The sequence below is a fragment of the Trematomus bernacchii genome, unplaced genomic scaffold (assembly GCF_902827165.1).
Source record: "Trematomus bernacchii unplaced genomic scaffold, fTreBer1.1, whole genome shotgun sequence".
NCBI lineage: Eukaryota > Metazoa > Chordata > Actinopteri > Perciformes > Nototheniidae > Trematomus > Trematomus bernacchii.
This window is the reverse complement of record NW_022987698.1, coordinates 1,042,354-1,064,417: the sequence shown is the minus strand read 5'-3', so window position 1 is coordinate 1,064,417 and position 22,064 is coordinate 1,042,354. Positions and strand designations below refer to the sequence as shown.

Here is a 22,064-nt window from a genome sequence, read left to right as displayed (position 1 = left end):
GGTTTAATGCCTTAACTGTGGCTGTTAATCATTGAACTATGTTCTGGCTATCATGAGGTTTTTTTTGTGTGCAAAATGTTTCTTTATATTTGTTTTTGGTCTTGTTTAATTAAAGGTATCCTTGATATGGTTCTCTAAGGTGTGACTGCGTCTCAGACTCACTTAAAGGTTAAACAATCATTCAATCCTATGTGAACAAAATGAAAAACGTATTTTTGATGCAATAATAAAGTCAAAATCTTTTCAAAAAGCTATGTGACTAACATGACTCTTGGTCACTTTCTGCCATGTTTCTGAAATAGCCCTATCTGCACTACAAATCCATGTCACTTCAACATTTTCAGAGGATAATGAATCCCTTGGTTAATGTTTATGAGAGACTTAAATGAAGTTGTCTTGAAAAATAACAATGACAGGGCTGTGATAGACAAGTTGACCATCATTTCAGCTTTAATGTCGACGTACATGAAATCTCTGACAGCTGGGGAAGCTAAACATCATAGCAAACACCATTTGCCTTCCCTTCTGTTTCCATACAGGTTTGAACTGGTCTAATCTTCCCGCTTATACAAGTGTGCCCTTGGTTAATAAACCAGTTGCCCAGAAAGTCACAGAAAACCTGTTTTCTATTTGTATATCTCACACGTGTGTTTTCATGCTCAGGAAGAAACTTTACTGTGTGTTGTAAAACATGATTAAACCTTACAAAATATACCATTACATTCTCTCTATTTACTTTATAATATAAGTCACAGAATTCCCTTTCTTCAGTGCTTATACAGTATAAACAAGTATCAATTGCTTAAATCTTTACACATTATCACTTTCATAACTCAACATTCAACAGTGTGTTTCATCTATACTGTGGGATGTTCTTTCAATACAAATTTCAAAACATTTACATTCAATGGAAACCAAAAGGAAGCTGTTCTTTAATTAAATGAAAACATACTGTAACTGTAAGAAAAATATGGATTTTTACCAGTTTTAACTTTCCAAAATATAAAAAATTGACTACTATTTGTTGCAGTATTAATAACATTACAGATAACGCCTCAGTGTAGGGCTTCTGACTGCACAGTGCACACAGTTCATGTCTCCTCAGAAGAATAACAGAGGATATGTATCTCTACCGTAAAATATGTTATGACTTTTTTTCCTACATCTCACGTATTATTTTTCATTTAATGTAAGAAGTAGTTAGAGCAGGACACAACAGTGCTGTGAGACCTGTTTGTATAAGGCATCAAAGAAGAACAACACTTTTTTCAGCTATTTCTGGAGGTTATTCAAAATGTAAGCCTTCTATAAACTTGTCATAAGAAACTCATCCGGACATTTAGTTGGAAATCCAACAAACTAAATTATCTCCCTCTTCCTTATATTTACAATTATCAGGTCAAAATGATCTTTGTTTCTATTCAAGTTTTGTTTTTATATTGGACAAAATAATAATATATTGGAATTATTAAGGGGTACATCCCTTTAAGACTTCATCTTTAAAGTCCAACGATGCCGAGTGTAGGTCACTCTCAGTAGAAAACAACTATAATACAATAACAATGTAAACAATGGTAACAGTGTGAGCGATCTGGATGGCTGATCACACGTTGGTGATTTCTACACTCTTGAAGGTGTGCATGGGGCTGCCTCTGGCCCGCGGGACGGCCTGGACCCGGGCCTCTCGGGGCGGGGAGCCGCAGCCGCCGTGGAAGCCCAGACCGCGCTCCACAGAGTGGCTGCTAGCACGTAACCTCAGCGGACTCTGGGAAAACAAAGGGACATTAAACAAAATGGGGATTTTATTTCTCAAAGTCAGAAATCAAATCAAGAAAATAATCAAATCCACATATTGTCAGTTAAATAGAAGTGAGACTGTCTAAAAACGAACACTACATTGCAGACTACTCACTAATGTGGATAAATAAATACAGTCATAGTCTTTTAATCACTCTACACATACTTCTTTTATATCCATATTGTTAAATCATGCTGCGACAAACAATTCACATTTCCTAGATCTGTCACCTTTCCAAACCTTGAAACATTTTTACTTCCCCCCCTTTTCGAAATCCCATTTTCAACATCAACTCCCATGAGAAAAAACATCCTACATGAGGAAGGAACTTTCTCTCAAAACTTAGACTTGCCTTTTTTTCTGTATTCATGCATGTGTTGTTTGGGAGGAAATTGCAGCTGCTAAAGGTGCATTAAAACAAAACTGAACAAATATATATTTGTATATGTATGCACAATATCTGCTCCTATAATATGATTTGATTGTGAAATGAAATGATACCTTGCCTGATCTTCTCATCGACACCCTCTCCTCAGCAAAGCGCTTTACAGCCACAGGTGAGGAAGAAGTGATCACTTCACTGCCCTGCTCTGCACTGCTGTGAATACAAGGAATTACAAATGAATGTATGTACATGATGTTTAAATGTAATCCTTAGATAATAACATTATTTTCACAGGGTTACAAGATCCTGGTACAACTGGAATGGATATATGTTTTATGGCATAGAACAAAATCACATGTTGCTTTAAAGAGTAGAACAAAGAGTAAACATTATGCACCAACACAGGGTTTTAAACTACCTGTTAGGGACGGCGAGTGATTTCATCTCTTCGTACAGGTGCCGATGCAGCATGTGCTTGTTGCTGGGGATCCCAATAGCTTTTGCCATGGCGTTTGAGTCAAAGGACGGGTCCAGAACCATCACAGCTCCATGAATCCCTTTACCCTGAAGATTGTCTGCAAACTCCTGAGGAGCACATAGAGAACCCACACACAGACGTCAGACTTTACATACAGTCCTGCAGGAAACAATACTGGTAGAAAGGTCACATTATATCGCAAATATCAGCCAACCACAGTCATGGCCGAGCTAAAACAAAACGTTTTGTTTGTTGCCAGGGGCACAGACATATAGTGTTTTACTTTCAAGAGCTAAAAGTTAACTAAAAATAAGCTGGTCATAACAAGAAGAATGAGGGTCTAATGATGGGTAAACAAAAACTCATTGTGAATCCAGAATGATTTTTTGCTATTTTCTCTATTGTGTTTTCTTCTGTATTGTTTCAGCAGTGATGTGGCAACACAAGAGGGTGGTATCTGCATCCAATCTGCACCAAAAATCTCCGGAGCAACGGGAGATACCGTCCCTGACCTCCCACCCACCTTGAGGTCTATGTCTCTGATCCACTTCATTACTCTGTGACTCGTCCAAACAATGGGCTCTCGGTCTTGGTCCTCACATTTTGCCCGCTGTGCCTGCAGGGCCTGCAAAAAGACAACATCATTCAATGCCCAAGCTCTTGTGTGGCCGTGTCTGAAGACATACAGAATGAGGTCAGGGTAGGATGAAGGCTGCTGAGATCATGCACTCAAGCTACAGGTCTGGTGGATAATAATGAAAATGATGTGTAGTTTTGTGAGGGTAGTTGAGGAACTATCAATACATTTCTTCTAATCTCATGAGAATTTTGTTGAATAATCTGACCTCTTTATCAAAGTTGAGTATCTGCAAGAGCTGGATAGCCAGGAGGAGACTGGTTTGGTGGAACTGGTCACTGATGTTGAGTAATCTCTCCAGGTCTCTGCGGCTCAGAGAGTTCAGCACCCGGCCGTCCACCAGATGGGTCTGAAAGGGCTGCGAGTACTGAGGCAATCCCACGTCATTCAGCCACGATGTGGCAACCCAGTGATGGTCCAACTCAGACGCTTTGGATAGCCTGGAAGATGATTAGACACCACAAATGATGGTAGAAAATGTAATATAATGTACTGAAGTGAAAGGAGCAACACAACACTGTGAAAAAACCCTTGACAAGGTTAAGTCGTGAATTACAAATATCATAAGCTAAATATAATTACAGTCTCAAACAAGTGCCAATGATGCTTACAAATGCTCTCTGATCATGTTATACTATTAAATATGATATTGATTTTACTAATAATTTAATAATAATAATAATAGATTAATTTTGTTAGCGCTTTTACAGGTGCTCAAAGTCGCTTTACAGAGATAGTGAAAAGAAAAGAACAACAAATACATATAGTTGAAGTCAAATTTAAATCAAGCAATATAACAACAATCACAGATGAAAAGCCAGATTGAAGAGGTGAGTTTTTGTGAGTCTTTTGAAGGTGGTGAGGTCAGGGCAGTCTCTGATGGGTTGTGGGAGTGAGTTCCAGAGGGAGGGGGCAGCGACGGAGAAGGCTCTGTCCCCCCAGGTCCGGTGATTGATGCGGGTGGGGATGGATAGCAGGTTGGCTTCTGATGAGCGGAGGCAGTGGGAAGGGGTGTGGTGGTGCAGCAGGTATGTGAGGTAGGGGGGGCCTGGTTGTTGAGGGCTTTGTGAGTAATGAGGAGGACTTTGAAGTCGATTCTTTGACGGACGGGGAGCCAGTGGTGGTTCTGGAGGACGGGAGTGTTGTGGACTCGGGAGCGGGTGTGGGTGAGGAGGCGGGCAGCAGAGTTCTGGATATGTTGTAGAATTTAAACTATTTTATATGATGAAGTTAGGTTAATTATATTTAAATATCTATTGTACACTGTAAAGCTGTCGGATAAATCCAGTGGGACAAAAAGGACAATATTTAAATCTGGATTGTAATGGAGTAGAAGTATGAAGTAGTATGTAAAGACAATGCCCAAGTCCTTAATTACAGTACTTTATTAAACCTACTTTGAAAACCTTTTATACAACAACTAAATGTTTTTCAATGTTTAATTTGTTGCAGCTCACCCTTGGTCTCCTTCAGCTCTCCTGTAGTCCTCAATGGCCAGCCTCAGTTTTCTGCGATGAATTGGGTTACTGATACCCAGACCCAGCTCCAAGTCCTCATCTGTCAGGCCTAGCAGCACCTAAAGAGCACAAATACAGGTCTTCATCAAACAAGAACAGCCTGATACAGCACTCTCAACCACAAAGCAAACAAAAGCCACTTTTACCAAAGGCGTACCTTGCCACTTTTGACGTTTTCAGAGCAGGCTCGGATGTACATGGGCATCCCCATGACAACCTCCAGCCAGGCCTGCACTGCACCTGCCCTCCACTGCGACATGCATGTGTTTCTGGTGAGCTCGGCCTGCTGGAGGCGGTCCAGCTGCTCCTCTCCGTCAGACAGGCTCTGCTGTGTGAGGCTGTCAGAGTCTGGATTGGTCAGGAGAAGTTATGGTGTGGCATACAGGAGGGGTTCAGGGTCAGAGGGATATGGAAATCAAAAGAAGTGACTCTTCTGGAGAAGGGTTAACATCAAAATCAGTGGGTGTTTACATAAAAAAGACACCCCACTTCAAGGTGTAACGATACAGAGCCGCAAAATCCTTGCTACAGTAAGATATTAGAATCTCTTGTCCACAGGCATTTAGATTTCTGCCTTCTGCTTGTGTTTATTTATTGATCAGAGTCAGAGTAAACTGGATGAAAAGTAGTTTAAACCGTTTTTAAATATGTGTTAAATGCCACCGAATTGCCACTAGGTGGAGCCAGAATAATTATTTGAAACTTCACTTCCTGTGTCTTTGAATGACTTATGTATTTTGAATAAGCTTACCAACTAAGACATCACATAAACAAAACGATAGTTGTGTCCATCTAAACCTGAAGTCCATATGAAATACCACCCATTTAGATTTTTCATGAGAGCGTAGCGGTCCAGTGAGTTCTATATCAAGTTTAGTGAAGTTGTTAAAATACTATATGTAACAAAAGTAACTATCTGATGATTATGAAGAGACTTTTAGACCATTAGGAGAATGTATTAGAGACACAGGGATTATTCATATAACATCATGCTCCTGCCCATTAACCACCTTTCTCAACAGCAGGAAAACACTGATTCATACTGAACCAACAAATCCAGGATGAACTCTGCGTGTTTACCTGACCCGTCTCCACATGCTGACAGAAACGCTGCATGCAAAGTCCACCGCTTCTTTTATTTAAAGAGAAATTATACAAACTGGATCTTTTTTTTCTTTTTCAATGGACCTGAGTGATATGAATAATCCCCAGAGTGCAGAACAGACAGCAGGTATTCACAGATGGGGAGTTACTCACGGGCGGGAGAGAGCTGCCATTAGAAATGGCAGGAGAGGGAGAGACACATTAGACTGGGACACAAGAACAAGATTACTCATGGAACAGAAAACTGCCACATAGGATGTATTCAGTTACTAGTTTTATTTTTAAAATAAGATTTCATTTCAATTATAATTCATTTTTGTAAATGCTAAAACCTCCTCGACATCTGGCTGCAACAGCTGCAGCAGATAAATATTTGAAGTTACCTCTACTTTTTGTCTTTTTAAATAAAATACTTCAATAGATTTAATCTTTTATGCAACATCTCCTAAATTACAAAGCATTTAACATAGAATTATTAGAGCCACATTTGCATAAATGAGGAGGGATTCTACACAAAGCAACAACAAAAAAAGGCAAAAGGGACCGTGCATTCATAATGCAAGGAGAGATAACTCAGCTAAGGGGAAAGGTAACACAGGAGCAACACAGGGTTGTGGATATTATTAATTTGATTGGCAATGAATGGACATCTAATCAAAGCAACAAAGAGGGATCATGCAGGTGTGTAATGCACATTCCATCGTCTTATATTGGCATGTTAGATAGCGCTCAGTAAGATATGAGTCAGACATAAACAATGATAGGCTAGTGCTAACAGTGACAGAATGATACGCAGGTCTTCTAAAGATGACTGTTCAACCTTTGGCACTTGCACATGTGTTTCTACTGCAGTGCAGAGCAGAGGTGTGCCTGACTAAGCATCACTGTTAATATTTTGTTTTTGCATTCAGGTCCGGGCAACTATATTTTTTAAGGATGTTTGCCCTTTAAACCCTTGGCCAGTTGTTATTTATAGGAACTGATAATATGATGTTAATCATAAAATTGAAAAGGAAACCTTCACGAAAAAAATCCCTGCCACCCACATATGTTTAAATACTGTGAGCCAGCATTTATAAAACAAATCTTGATAGCAACAATGTACCAGCAAAGCCTCTCAAACTAAGTATTATTTTTCATAAAACCACAGACTTTGGCCAATTATAACTCCAAGTGATGAATTTCTTTTGAAGCCAATCAGGTAATATCTCTTTCATAATAAGAAATAGGCCAAGAGTGGGAATAAGAAGAACATTAGATATCAATGTAGCAAAGCATAAAAAAAGCAACTGTAAAGTAACAAAAGCCAAATGACACTTACATTAAAAACACTAGATTCACAATAACTCCTACAGTATTTACATATGAACAGCAGTCCTTCAAGTCTCCAGTTATAAAAAAACAAAACATTAAAGACATTTGGAAGATAATACAGCATTAACATGTCTACAGATAATAGTAACCCCATGTATATATTTATACGCATGTAAACATATATACATATGCATACATGTACATCTATAAATATATATCTAATTTACAAACATACAATTTAAGGGCAATATACTGTACATTTAAGGGGATAGCAGTCTCTTTCAGGCTTCTCTTTTCAAATGTACCCGCCTCCCACCTTCACACACAAACACTCTTCACACACAGTTAAAGCCAGGTGGATATCCACACAAATTTAACACACACACACACACACACACACACACGCAGGTTCACACACGCAGGCTCACACACTCAGCATCACCAGTCGGCATCCTCCTCTATGTAATAATCAGGGGTGGCTGTACCATCAAACAGGCCGGGTTCCAGTGACTTGCGCTGCTTGCCTCGAGCGAAAACCCGCGACAGAGATCCCAGAGTCATCTTCTCCTTCTTCTTCTTACGCTTCTGGTCCTCCAGATCCTCCATGGACTGAACGGGGCAGAGCACACAGGAAGCTTGAATCTGTCCTCTCAGATACAGAGTTAAATAAATACTTCGACATTTTGGGAAATGTGCTTATTCATGTTATTACTGGTTGAATAAATGATTACTGTACAGTAAATATCAAGCTACTGTCAGCAGCTAACAGTGGATTTGCCAGGAGCAGGGCAAGCAGGCAATGAGCAGGGTAAGTAATATTAGCTAGGTTGCTATGTCTTACGTTGTTCCATTTGCTTTACGTTCGGCTGTGTACACAAAGTTGTCAACTCTCTGTTTTTTTATCTTAAGCAATAAAGAAAATCATGACAAATGCATTACAGCTGTCCTTATCTACGACAGCTGTATAAGTGTATTGTACTCTGACGCATCGTAAATCACAAAAATCCAATGTCTGCTGTTTGCTTTAAGCTCACTGATTTACAAGTAAGTATCTAACACCTAAGTGTAACATCTGTATATTTGTGTTACTCTCTAATGCTGGTTTATTTCTATTTCTATTTTGAGATGTTTATATTTTAGAATAGTTTATTTCTACTCTTTTAATTGTGTATTATGTGCAATGCCTTGTTTTGTTGTATGCTGCTGCAACAAAAACATTTCCCAAATTGGGATTAATAAAGTACTTCTTATTTCATCTTATCTTAAAAGGAACCATATGTGTATTTCACACTGTTCTGAGCTGCACTGCTTCTTGGCTTTGCACGGTAACTACTTGGAGTCGGGCTGCTGGCTGTCTTCCTCAGCAGGAAGAATTATAAGCATATTTCCCAAAATGTCCATATGTTGCTTTCAAGTGACTTAAATGCAAAATAACATCAGCGCCACCACCCAGCAGGCAGGCTGAAACCCAGCAGGCCGACAGAACAGAGGGACAGACACAAACAGCAGAAGACGAAGAGGAGGGAGGTACTTATATAGAAAGTGTGGAGGTGTGATTACTTGCTCGAGGGGGCCAGGCAGCTCTTACATTGCAGAGGGAGTGCGTCCGGTGCCGAGGTGAATTGATGTCGCTGGGCGTCGACGAGCGGTCTCCATCGGCTGCCGAGGCGTCGGAGATGACAGAGGGCTGGCGAGAGTGGCAGGGGCTGATCCTGACCACAGCTAGATGTGCCACACACACACATTTTCACACATGTTGAGAAAAAACCCTGTTAGTATGGGAAATCTCCAGGAAACCCCTGTGTTAGTATGTTTAGTCTGTAAAAGCAACACCAAGCAGCAGGAAGAGGCAGAGTGGAGAGGAGAGCTCACCCTGTCTGTCTGTGCTGTGTCCGTGGTAGAGGGTCTGTTGACTCTGCCGAATGGCGGCCGTGAGCGGCAGGTCGGCCTGCATCACCCACTCCTGACTGCCGTTCACCACCGGCTCCATAGGGATGGCAACCGAGTGGCGCTTAGGTACGTCTTTCGTCAACGTTGCCAGAGACTGCTTTGCCTGGGAAACACAAGAAACAGAAACTAAGCATGAGATATACATGAAATTGCTTATATTTTTTGTAGATTAAAAATGTAATTCTATGCATCCAATTTGTCTTTCCTGGATAATAATAAAAATAACAATATTGTAAATTCCCAATAGAGCACCAAATGTGTTTTAATCCGCTGTTAAAAAATGGTTTCCAGCCAATAAATCATCTCCTCCTGGTTTGCCCGTTTCACTTGTCTATAAAGATTAAGGCATCCAACAGAAACAACTTGGCTTGAGGCTAAGAGCCACAGCAGGGAGGGAAATGGAAGGTGTTGAGAAATGAAGCGACATGTTATTGCTTTTGGTCTTTTCATGGGAATGTTGACAACAACAAAATATTGTATATTGAATAACAGCATCTCACTTTGAAGTTAGCCAACAGGCAATATTCTAATCCTACTTCATGTTTTTCTCAGGATTCTTTTGTGAAAGCTTCTAAATAAAAGCATTCAGTGTCCATTGATTGAGGAAACATTTGTAAACAACAAGATTATTGTTAGGGAAAAAAGAAGTGAAGATGAGGGAACACAATAGAACAAAAGAGGAGAGAAGAGAAGAGTTGGTAGAAAAACATTGTGTGGTTCTGTTTCTTGACAGCGATGCAGCACCGATTTACCAACAAATGTGATCTGTGCAGCTTGATGTGAGGATCTGTGGGTGGCTGTGACTCGCCGAGGGAGGAGAGAGATTAATGACACACAGACTGACAACTGTACCTCCGAGGGACAAACCAACACAGGAAAAGAGCCCGGAGTAGGAATAAATGCTTTGAGAAAGGGAGGATGATTGCAAACACCTTGTTTACATGCATGAACCAGATATTGATGTTGAAGGGACATTTTGTGTGCTTGAATTGTTAATTGAACCACGCCGTTACTGTGTCTATGCGAAGGTGACTCACCATGGTCAGCTCGGCCTCCAGTTCTTTGACCCTGTTCTCCTTCATGTCCATCTGAGAGCGCAGGATGTTGGCCTGCTCCGTGGCTTCTTTGGTCTGCCTCCTCAAGTCCCACTTCTCCCTCTCCAGCATGTCCTTCTCCTTTGCCAGGACTTTCACTGCGTCGTCACTCTCCTGCAGAACAAGCACACACAGAGACACACTCAAATTCAAGTAAGGGTTTTTAACACATCATGTATTTATGAAGTGTCTTCATGTACGTAACATGTCACAGTACATTCTTCAATGAAGAAATATATATACGAATTTGTTTGTCCTTCTTATTTATACATCTGCCTGCTTATGTGTGTCTACAGAAGAAGTGATGGTTGTCGACAAATACATGAATAAATACATCTAATCACAAATACTCTATAGTGCGTTATAAACTATTCATGAAACATGTGAATAGCTTAAAAAGGTGGACTTTAGGTACTTTATTTGTAGGATAACTAATGTGACGGAGTGTTTCTTAATTCTTCTGCACTTCTACACCTATAAAAAGTGTAAGCCTAAAATAATGAATGGAGTAGGCTGCTACCTTTCGATGTTGGTCGTAGTTGCGTATGAATTCTCGCAGCTGTTCTTCTCTGCTCTCCAGTGTTGTGTACAGCTGCTGCATCTGACTCATCAAGTCTGACTTCTCCACTTTTAGACGCTTCCGGTCACCTTTCATAGCTGCGACACACAACAATAATGCATTCACATCCTGTTAATCATGAAGCATTTTTACAAAACAATCTCACTGTCAAACTGAACAAAACAAATAAATGTCAATGAGATTTGGCTCTTTTAAATCAGAAATAAAGTTTTGCAGATGCAGCAGGGAGCCACTAGATGGCCCTGTGTCTTCTGTTAATGAGAACGATGGATTATTTTCAGAGACAAATATGTAATCACTTAAAAGATACTGTAGGTTAGCACTTGTGAATTCATACATTGAACTGTTCTGGCTGTCATGTGGAGACTCTTTCCAGAGAAGACCAATTGGATCAGATTGCTTTCAACTTATTGCAGAGAAAACTCAACAGCTATGATGCAACTGCTGCAAGCAAAACTAAAAACAACGCTCTGACAGTTTGTACTCAATGTCGAGGCAAGACTGGAACCTGTACTTTCATAGCTGAACATGTGTCATTCAGGAGGCATTCCTCCAGACAACGTTCAGAATTTGCACTTGACATTCAAACCTGTTTTGCAGCAGTTACACAACCCAGTTTACGAGTTTCAAGATTACCACCTGCAACTCAGAGCAGCGGAGAAATATGCAAAACAGGAGCTGTAAACTAAATCAACCACTGAGTTTCTATCCTAACTTGTATTTTTGTGGCAGGTAATTATTCTTAATGACGGACTGATTTATTTTACTCCCCTCCCGACAGAGAAATGTTGGGTATCGTTATGGTCGGATTTGTTTTCATACAAGAAATAAAAACAATCCAATTCAACACAATCCATTCCACATCGATACCACATTAATATTTCAGAGTAAAGCCTCTATTGCACGATTGATGGATGTTCATTAAAATGAGGTGAACCTGGAGTCTACTTGGCTGCTCATCAGGGGCGACACCCATCTCTGAGACTGAACAATGTCGAAACACAGGAACACACACAGTATCTCTGGTGAAGCCGCACACAAAAATGAGATCCAAACATGAAGGATCAGGTTTCTCTTCTGTTGCCACTTGAGTAAACACATTTCTAAACTTTGGCACTTACAAGACACAACTGGCTGAGAGATTCACCCTAAAACTGATTTAAAAAGACATTTCCCCACAGTCCAGAGGTTCTTTGGTAAGACTTTTCTTCTTGTTTGCTAAAGTTAAGAAAAGTGAGCGGACTGAACCACAATTGTGTGTACATAGCGGGAAATTGTGTGTTAGAGAGAACGGTTTTGTTTATTTTATGTAAGCAGAGCAAATATCTTGACGTGCTAATACCACTGGTATTTTTCTACTCAATCCTAAAACTGGAAGCTAGTCAGAAGAATATGCACTATATACAGTATAGTACATAATTATGTTGATCTTAAAATGTGTTAAAATATCTTCATTAAATTATTATATTTAGTTTGTTTTACATGAATTAAAGAACATCTGTTGCTCCAATGAGAACAAGATACTTAAAAAATAATAATTCTGATCTTGTTAACTTTTGGGCAAACTGGGTTGAATGAAGCTGACTTATTGGACATATTTGCATCGATTGTTTGGCATCTTTAATATCAAGAAATGTAACACAACAGAGAAAATGTATACAATTCATAATGAAACATTTAAGTTAGGTAGTTAGTGGGAACACCTAGGAGATGATTAACAAACAGTTTTACATCAGGATAAACCTAAGGGTTGTCCTACTTTTCACTATTTGGCAAATAATTAATTAGACTGATGATGATTTAATTTAATTGTGTTATAATTGTCACAATATGTTTCTTCTGGTTTTACACTGTAAATATAACATATACGGTTTATTTAAATTTTTGAAATAGCTTTTGTCCATTGCATATTGTTACCATGACTGATTTTCTTTTGTTAGATAAAGTGGATTTCATGGCATTACAACATATGCTGTTTTGATGGAACTCAAGTAAGGCTAGCACTTCAAAGTGAAAGCTTTGGCAGCTGTATATTCTGTGTTTTTCTAGTAGCTGTTGGAAAGAAGGGACACTAAGGGATGGAGTAGGTGAAATAGATGCTTGTGTGGGCCCCTCACCTTGTAGGGCCTCCTTGGCGCGGTCTAGCTCCTGCTCCCTGTCCCCCAGCTGCACGCGCAGCTCGGTGGCTGAGAGCAGGTTGGCGGAGCAGCCTCCCTGGGTCTCCTCCAGGTCCTTACTCAACATGTCCTTCATCTGCCTTAGCAGGTGGACCTCCTCTTGAAGCTGGACCACCTCCTCACGCAACAACACTGAGGGAAAAGGAAGCAGAGAGAGTTTGGGTATTTAGAGAACACAAACGAGGAATGAGTTACCTGAGAGGGCTGGATTGCAAACATAAATCAGAAGACAGAGAGATGAGTAATGGAGACATAAGAACAAGCAGAGGGAGAGAGTAGAAAACAGGAAAAAGTAGGAAAGATGGAGGGAAGAGAGGAAAAGGACACATGAAGGACCAAAATAAGCCAAATGTACAAGAAGTAGGAAATTATAACGTAGTCTTAAACATCTGGAATTAAAGAGAGAAGGTGTCATTATGCAGCAGCAGCACATAAATAACCGCTCAAATCAACATATCAAACCCCCTCGAGACTCAATGCTCCCACCTCAGCTGTGGCCATAGGGGTTTAAGAAATTCAAATAAATGCTGAGTGACAAACGGAAACATGTGAATATTGTGTGTAAGTGAGAGGAAGTAGTCTGATAAGACTACATCAAATATCAGCGATACACTCCGTGCTCGTCAAAGTTTTCCATGCACCATGACATTCCTCCCAGCACTCGAGCAAAATGTAAAACTGTGGACCCTGATGATAGATTTGTAATTCAACAGTAAAAACGTATATGATACTCCAAAAAATACAAGACGGAAGAGCAGAGCAAAGAAAAGTAGCAACTTGGATAGCGCAGGAAAGAATACATGATTAATAAAAAGATAGTTGCTCACTAGAAAATGAACTTCTTCAATTAACAAGGATACAATTAATTGATCAACTGCTCAAATAGGCAGATTTGATTCTCCTTGTGACTTGGAAAGCAATAAAGTTGGGTTTTAAAAAACAATTTTCACTTCAAATTCTGGGAATTTGTGTTTCACTGCATTCTTAAATTGTATAGACAAAACCAATTAATTAATTAACTGAAAGTTGACAAATAAATCAATAATGAAAATAAGGAATCTTAAATAAAATGTTTATCTACAATGCATCAATTATCCAACTGCTGTAGCTGAGTGATTTCACTTTGAACCACAAATGTTAACCTGCTGCGAAAGATTTCATCGCAATCCTTCCAATAGTTATTGAGTTATTTCTGTTTGACCAAATATTGCCATCCCAACATTAAGGATGCTCGCCTGGCTCAAAAAAAAATGAATACAAAAGTGAGCCCCTAATTTTATGCAAATCCCTACAAGACTCCATGTGCAGTTATGTAAAATTCAACAGCAAGTGTGCATGCAACAATGTATATGTGTGTGTGTGTGTGTGTGTGTGCGTGCGTGCGTGCGTGCGTGTGTGTGTGTGTGTGTGTGTGTGCGTGCGTGCGTGCGTGCGTGCGTGCGTGCGTGCGTGTGTCTTTGGAGAAGGAGAGAGGCTGTCTCTACAGGCGTGCAGCCAGACCTCGTGGGGCTGCAGCAGCTCCGATAAGAGAGGAAGGGACAGTCCATCGCTCTCTGTCGACTCAGGACTATGGAAAGACGCGGGGCAGCTCTGCGCTGCGTGCGACAAAAATAGTTGGTTTCCCTGCGAGAGCAATCGTTCACGGCCTTCTTGCAGCCTAAATCCGCTTATTCATCTGTTTACCTACAGGCTTCCGCTTTTTTTTCACTGGACTGAAGTGTGCATTTTTTAGGTGCTTTATTGTGTTTGGCTTAATCTGCAACTCTAAACAGGATGTTTAAATTATCGGCCGCTCTTGCTGTGCTGTGAAGGTCGTTATGCTCTTGTCCTTAGCGGGCAGAGTCGTTTGTTTTTAGCAAAGAACCTGTTTATTAGAGTGATTCTCAAATGGTGATTAGCATTTTTATTCATAATCTATTAGTATTTCACAAGCAGCATGCACTTGGCTTGTGGGAAATATGCTGTAAGTGAATTAAAAATGGAGGAAAATGTACACTAGATTTACTGAAATAAATCAGTTTCATAACTCTCCCAAATCCAATTTGCAATAATTTCCAGTATCCACCTCACTCAGTGATAAACACATTAGATGTAAAATCGAGGAACATATCTCGGGAAATCTTCTTCCCCTGAATTAATGGCCGGTTTACATTCAAGAAATGTGTGAAGGGACACACAAGCTGCTCCACTGCACACTGACTTGAATACAGCTGAACCAATGGCACTGACAGGCGAAACCCATCTATAGATGAGGAGGGTCCACATGCAGTTTCATGCAATCATATAAACCGTCCACTGCACTCCACAGTATCGGATGTTTAGGGCTTGAGAGGTTGTGCAGGATGCTTGGTCAGAATATTATGGTCCTAAGAGAAGCCCACTCTCTCCCTTTGCATTCAGCTGTAACCTATTCCATTTACTTCTCATCCAAGCCTGATGAGAGTGTCCATCAAAGCCAGTCAGGACAAGGCCATCACTTCAAGTCCCCCTGCATAGCAGAGCTGTCTCACACACACACACACACACACACACACACACACACACACACACACACACACACACACACACACACACACACACACACACACACACACACACACACACACACACACACACACACACACACACACACACACACACACACACACACACACACACACACACACACACACACACACACACACACACACACACACACACACACACACACACACACACACAACTTGTGTGTATTGGCTGTTGGCTTAAGATTAGGTTTGAAAGTAAGCAGAGGTTTTGCTCGCTGCTCGAAGGGGAAGTGGGAGCATGAAATGTGTGGATTGGAGGTCAAAGACCTGAACTAGTCTCCCGTATATGAAGCGCCAGCAGGATTAGAGTGGAGCTATTTATATACTTGAATGAACAAAGATGCTTAATGTGAGCTGTGCTGGAATATTGAGTTTGCATGAGAAGTTAAAAGTTAAAGCTCTCATTGCCAAAACCCGTCATTTCTTTAAGGCACTTTCAGATGTACTATTCTCAGTACATCCATATTGATTGGCTCTTATCATAAAGCCATCACTTTCTAACCAGGCAACTTTAGAGCAAGTGCTTGAAAAACTTCTATCTAATAGGTTTGCCTGATCTGAATCAGACATGTTTCCTAGTTTAGTATTCTGAGCTTCTTTTGACGATGAGGCCTACAGTCTCATTTCAATTCAGCATCTAAGAGTCTGTCAGTCAGTTCACCCAAATGACACAACACATTTGATAATATAATATACTTATTTACTATCCTCCGCCTATCCACAAAGATCGGTGTTTTTTTTTTGGACATGTGTCTGAGGTGTATTCCACCATCCCCATAAAACAGGGGTGAAAGACATTTAGTATGTGTGGCTCTAAACACTGAATATGTTTAGGGCTGCTGCTAATTGAAATGTTTGTATTGATTATGTTTTGATATGTGCGAATGACCTTCATGATTAGCCTATCATATTTCAGAACATAGTGAAAATAGGGTCTTGTCAAATCAATAGTACAAAATAAGGATAGTAAGTCTACAATGACAAAGAAGATCAGTAAAATTAGTCACTTTTAAGAAGCAAGGATTTCTTTTTGTAAAATGTTATTTAAAAAAATGGCTCAAACGATTAATTAATTATTAAAAGAATGTCTCTGTTACTGGATAAAAGAGTATAGTTCACATTTTGCGAGTAAAACAAACAGTTGAAATCTGAGACACACATAACTAGAACAACAACAATAAAAACTATCTGCATGCCTAGATACCTCTAAAGGGTAAGAGATCAAAAAGAAAACTTCCTTCCTTTGGGTGAACTGACCATTCGACTTTACTTAACTGTCCAATCAAACACATTAAAACAGTTTCAATGGACCACACTCTATTTGAAAGCAAACCATGAAACTAAAACGGTGTGATTGAGAGGGGTGTCGAAACTCACCTCAGTGACAGCAGCCAACTGATCTGCCCGGAGGAGATATGACATGTCTTTCACTTTACTACCTCCGGTCTCTCTGGCAATTCAAATCGGTGTAACTTTAGTTAGTACAGTTGCTCAGCTATTTCTGTCCAATATAAACAATGCTGCTGCCTCCTTTTCTCCTCTTGTTTCTCAGGTACAAAAATCCATGGTTTGATAATAAGGTGGTTCAGTATTTTACAACTTGACAGGAAGACATACACTGCTGACATAACTGTCATGTTAAAACAATCATTTAAATATAAGACTCCTGTGCACAACCAAAGTGTATTAATGCTGTCCTGTTTCACTCTGGAGGAGTTAGGAGCATGAAACACATCTTCCACCTCATTCATCTTCAAATACCTAATAAACATTCATGCATTTAATAAACCATCAAACTGTGGGCTTTTTTTAAATACACTTCTTTCTTACACTGTCAATTCCTAACATGTCTATTTTTTACAGAACCTGTAAACAATATATGACACACTCATACTGCTGCTGTGCGTCAAAGGGATGTGTTAACAGCTGGAGCTACCAGGGAAAGATGAAGTCACTGTTCAACATATGGCTATACAATCAACTGTTTAATTATAGTACAGTACTGAGATTTGTTTTGAGCCTGCAGACCTTAAACTGTTTCTTCTCCCCTGTTGGCTCTCAGTATCGGTGCACCGCTCTAATATGCTACCTTTAAGCGGGAGAGGGGTATCTATAAGGGGAGGAGGTTCAGGTGAATGGGAGCTTAATGGCTTTCTACAGAAAGTCTGAGAGGGGGTGCAGCTAAGCACGTCAAAGCACCAATATCAACATTTACTTTCAACAAAATTCTGAGCTAATTGACAAAAATTCATTGGTAATGTAAACAGCAACACAACCAAAGCTTTTCTGTAACTCTCTGATATGTGCACACTAAGAACTAAAGCCTTTAAAATGCTTAATCAAAGCCCCATTCGACTTTCATAAGCTCATTTATTAGATAAACCTAAGAGAGAATGAAAAATAAAAACATTAGAAGTTGTTACCCAGGACAGAGGCTTCCTGTGAATGAGTAAACATGACGTCGGTGAGTATCTGCAATGCAGGTGATTGTTTTGAACCAAACTGTCAGCCTCCCTGAGGGGAAACAACCCACCATCGTGTTTTTTAACGACTAAGGGAATAAATGATAGGGTTACCACTTGAACAAATAAGTGGCTCATGTTTACCTCAATGACAAAATATACCAACGGCTCTCAGAAAAAAATAAGCTCAAGCTTACTCTCTCAGTTCAGTTGACTAAACATAATCTTAGTTAAATGACTACAAGCAACAGGATCCACAGACAAAGAACATCTTCTATCTGCGAGGTTAATCTACATTGTATAATTCTCATCAAGCTGCAATTACACCTGCAGATCTATCTTACTTTTACTTGATGGGTTACATGTCTATCATTCTAATGAAACTAATCAAGGTTAACATTAAACATTTTCTAATTAACACTGAACACTTTTAAATTAATTTCTAATCATTTAATTAATCAAATACAGACAAGCGCTTATAAAATTGAGTGGATAAGGCAGAGAAGAAAAGCTGACCCATTTCACTCCAAAGTCCCTACTACACCAATAGGGCAATCAGTGTTGGCATCATACTGTATATGTAATATTAAGCAGTGAGGAGCATATACTGATCATTATAAAACGGACAAGTAAAATCAAGCAATCTGATTGGTTCTTAGCCGTGGTATACTGAGCGTATACCACGGGTAGAATTGTAAGTTACTTTTCACAACAACTCAGTATCCCTCCGCGTCTGAGATAAACAGTATACAGTTGGGCTGAAAAGCAAACTGCCTGCAGTTTGCTTTTCAAACTGGAACAAGAAAGCAGCGGAGAAGTAACGGGGCAGAAACCCTCCTTTTTACGCAACGGTCCAGACATAGACATCAAACGGCAAAAACATATTCAGTGTGCAGTTCCTTTGGCATTAGGGCAGGGATATTAAGGTTTGACATAATGAATTGTGCTACTTTTAAAGCAAGCAACAATGTTTTCAAATCTGTAATCAAAAAGGTCCGCAAAAACATTTAAGATTAACTTCGACCTCCGGGGGGGGGGGGTCTTACTATGGAGGAGTGGATTGAGGAGTGCCTATCTCCAGAACAAAAAGCACCTAAACGACGACATGTAGAGCTACGTGAAGAGCAGGTAGACCAACTGGAAAAGTATCACCATTCAAAAGCTTTCTGATGCGGGTCTTGAAACAAAGCAGAAAAATTATGACCGTTAGTGGCCACAGGTGCGAAAGCTCTCTCCAGAGCTACTGGAAGCCGAATCTCGTGGACCGGAGAAAGTGGAGCAATATTCTCGCCACGCCAAGCAACAGCCTAGAACAACCTCAGCCTATACAAGTAACCACGTAAGCCATGCTACTGATGCTGGACAGTTTTTCAGTGGGTGCACAATAAACGGCAACATACACATTAATGTAAATAAATAGCCAAATAATGGATCAACGCTCTCTGTCTAATATGTTCGCTAGCTGTTGTTAGTGTTGTTGCATAGCAACCACCTCGCACTATGTTTCGTGCAGAAGGCAACAGAGGGACTATTTTATTTTGAACATCATTATTTACTAATAAAAACTATTTAAATTAGAGTGTGTATTTTTCTTTCATATTGCCACACTTGGTAACCGTTTTATAAAAGCAATAGCTCACTTCAGGCCGTGATATATGGCCATTATATCACAGCTAAGGGGGTTGTCGACCCTCGGCTTCGCGTCGGGCCGAACCACGCCCCTTAGCTGTGATATAATGAGCATATACCACGGCCTGTCGTGAGCTATTGCTTAATTACATCACTCTGTGTGGTGAGGTCTTTCCCCCTGTTGCTGCTGGATTACTTGATTTGCATTTGTGTGGGTATGTATGTGTATGAGCGTGTTTGTGAGTGTGTGTTAATGTAATGGCTCTTCCTGCACAGTATTATGAGAGGAGGGTATGTCTGCTGAGCTCTGGCCTACACTAATTACAGTATACAGATCAGTGGAGATTGATCCAGGAGAAGACAGCAGTCTGCTTTAGCTCCTGATTAAACTCTTCATGGAGGTAACACAATAGCCCTGACAGGCAGGAAAAATAGAGAGCGAGGATGGACTGAAATAAACCCTGCAGGCTGTGTATTAACCAGAAGCGGGCGAAAAGCCTCCATCTTATTAATCTGCGTTGCTTCAGAGTGTTTCCTCATACAGTATGTCACTCTGTCTCAAGAGATTTAAGCTACACAGGAGAGGATATGTTTAATATAATACAGATAGCACTTGTCAACACATACCATCTACTTCAAGGTAAGCCCTGAGGCCTGTACTACGAAGCTGGTTCAACCTAACCTGGATATGTTTGAGTTAGCCGGTTGGCCCAATCCAAAACATACGCGCTCTGGCTAAACTGTACTACGACGCTGGTTATCAAGTGGATCGCTCAAGCCAGCCGTGTCCTATCTAGTTAGGTGCGCGTTCACATGAAAGGGGTGGTATTTGGAGCATTCGACCAATCTCAAACACGGACAAGCGTACTGACAGCGCAGCGTCATACTTCCTGAATGAAAAGTGAACTTTAATATTAGTCAAATATGAAGAAGTTAAACTTTAAACATCCATGACTTAAACACTTTATCCAGGATAAAAGCCACATAGCTGCACCTGCAAGGTGAATACAGCTGGTAAAAGAAAAAGTGTTTGAATGCGTACATTAACAGGTTTATGAAATCACTGCCCCGTCCAAGACACGAGTGGATCTGACTTTAATTAGGAGAATTTGACTCGAGTGTTTCATCAACTTAATGTGTTGCTTAAAATAATACTTCTGCATACAGTATGTGACACTGTGAGTGTTGCACGGCCAGATACGGCTCAAGAAGCTGACTCAAATAAGGAAATATATGATACATTATGATGTGATATGATATGAATGATAATGGGACACATCGACGTCTGCACTCACAGTGCCGCGGACTGTTACTCTGATCCGGTTACTTATGTCGTGGCAGATATTTAAGTAAGCTTTCTTAACGCTAATATTATAATAGTCAGATTGCTCTGAAGATGGGAGGGGATATTCTATTAATTTTCACGTTCACACAGTCAGTTGATTTTGGCCGGCCGTCTTTCCTGCAACGGCAGTTTTTCTGTATTTCCTCTATCCTGTAATATGAATTGATCGCTTTAAACTCCGCACACGGAGCTCTGATTGGTCAGCAGGCGGTGCTTTCACTGAGTTGATCTCTTAGCCTGCCACCTAACCTGCTCCGGAGCAGGTTTGCCGCTCAGCATAAGTTACCATGGAAATCTAGCCTGCTAAAAAGAGAACCAGCGTCGTAGGACCGGAAAGCCCGAGATTTCCCTGAAGTTAGCCGGCTAAGCGAAAATCCAGCTTCGTAGTACAGGCCTCTGATGTCTCAAACGTTATCTTTAGTTTTAAGCCCCTCCAGCGCCATTGGTCTCAGGTTTGCGATATCGATCTGCCTTTCAACCACTTTGGTCAAGACCAAAACATTTACACTCATGACGCTCAGAAAATAAATCCTCAAGACTTTGATGATGCTCAGAATTGTATTCTAGCACCACCATGACAATCACGTGTTTTAGTTAATTTTTTGTTAATTTTTATGAACTATAAAATAATATTTGGTATAAACATTCCTATTTCCCTTGGGATACAATATTAAAACTTTGAGGATGAGTCTACAACAGTGATCTCTGTCGACTAGCAATGAGAAACCCTTAGACCTAGAGAATATGGTTAACATTGTACCTGCTAAACATCAGCCTGTTAGCATAATCATTGTGAGAAATACGACATGCTAGCATTAGCATTTAGCTCAAACCTGCACTGTGACAAGATCAGCCTTACAAAACTGCTAGCATGGCAGAAGACTAGTAAGTCCTGTACACAATTAAACCAAAGTAAGAAAGGGCAAAACAAAACAACTCATTTTGTGAAACTGAAGAGTTTCCTGACACGATGCTGAAAGAAACATAGCATTCTATGATCCTTGAGCTCTCTGTTTACCTAAGCATA

The 22,064-nt window shown here is 40.2% G+C and overlaps 2 protein-coding genes across 3 annotated transcripts in view; both read right to left on the bottom strand.

Moving 5' to 3' along the window:
* Positions 1 to 429: 429 nt before the first annotated feature.
* Positions 430 to 5,182, bottom strand: LOC117489636 (kazrin-like; the record flags this gene model as incomplete). The annotated part of the gene is made up of 7 exons (XM_034139105.1): positions 430 to 1,765; positions 2,300 to 2,396; positions 2,602 to 2,768; positions 3,185 to 3,286; positions 3,507 to 3,738; positions 4,756 to 4,874; positions 4,973 to 5,182. Coding segments are annotated over 7 exons (1,089 nt in total), but the record flags the coding sequence as incomplete, so codon positions are not given.
* Positions 5,183 to 6,171: 989 nt separating this feature from the next.
* The window catches only part of kaznb (kazrin, periplakin interacting protein b), a 96,326-nt gene continuing 80,433 nt past the window's right edge, over positions 6,172 to 22,064 (bottom strand). For both annotated transcript variants that reach the window (XM_034139128.1, XM_034139129.1), the window contains 6 exons: positions 12,975 to 13,166; positions 10,798 to 10,934; positions 10,221 to 10,391; positions 9,106 to 9,286; positions 8,822 to 8,955; positions 6,172 to 7,842 (listed from right to left, as the gene is read on the bottom strand). In XM_034139128.1, the coding sequence (XP_033995019.1) occupies positions 7,672 to 7,842; positions 8,822 to 8,955; positions 9,106 to 9,286; positions 10,221 to 10,391; positions 10,798 to 10,934; positions 12,975 to 13,166 (986 nt within the window). In that variant the 3' untranslated portion in view covers positions 6,172 to 7,671. The remainder of the gene's footprint in view (positions 7,843 to 8,821; positions 8,956 to 9,105; positions 9,287 to 10,220; positions 10,392 to 10,797; positions 10,935 to 12,974; positions 13,167 to 22,064) is intronic.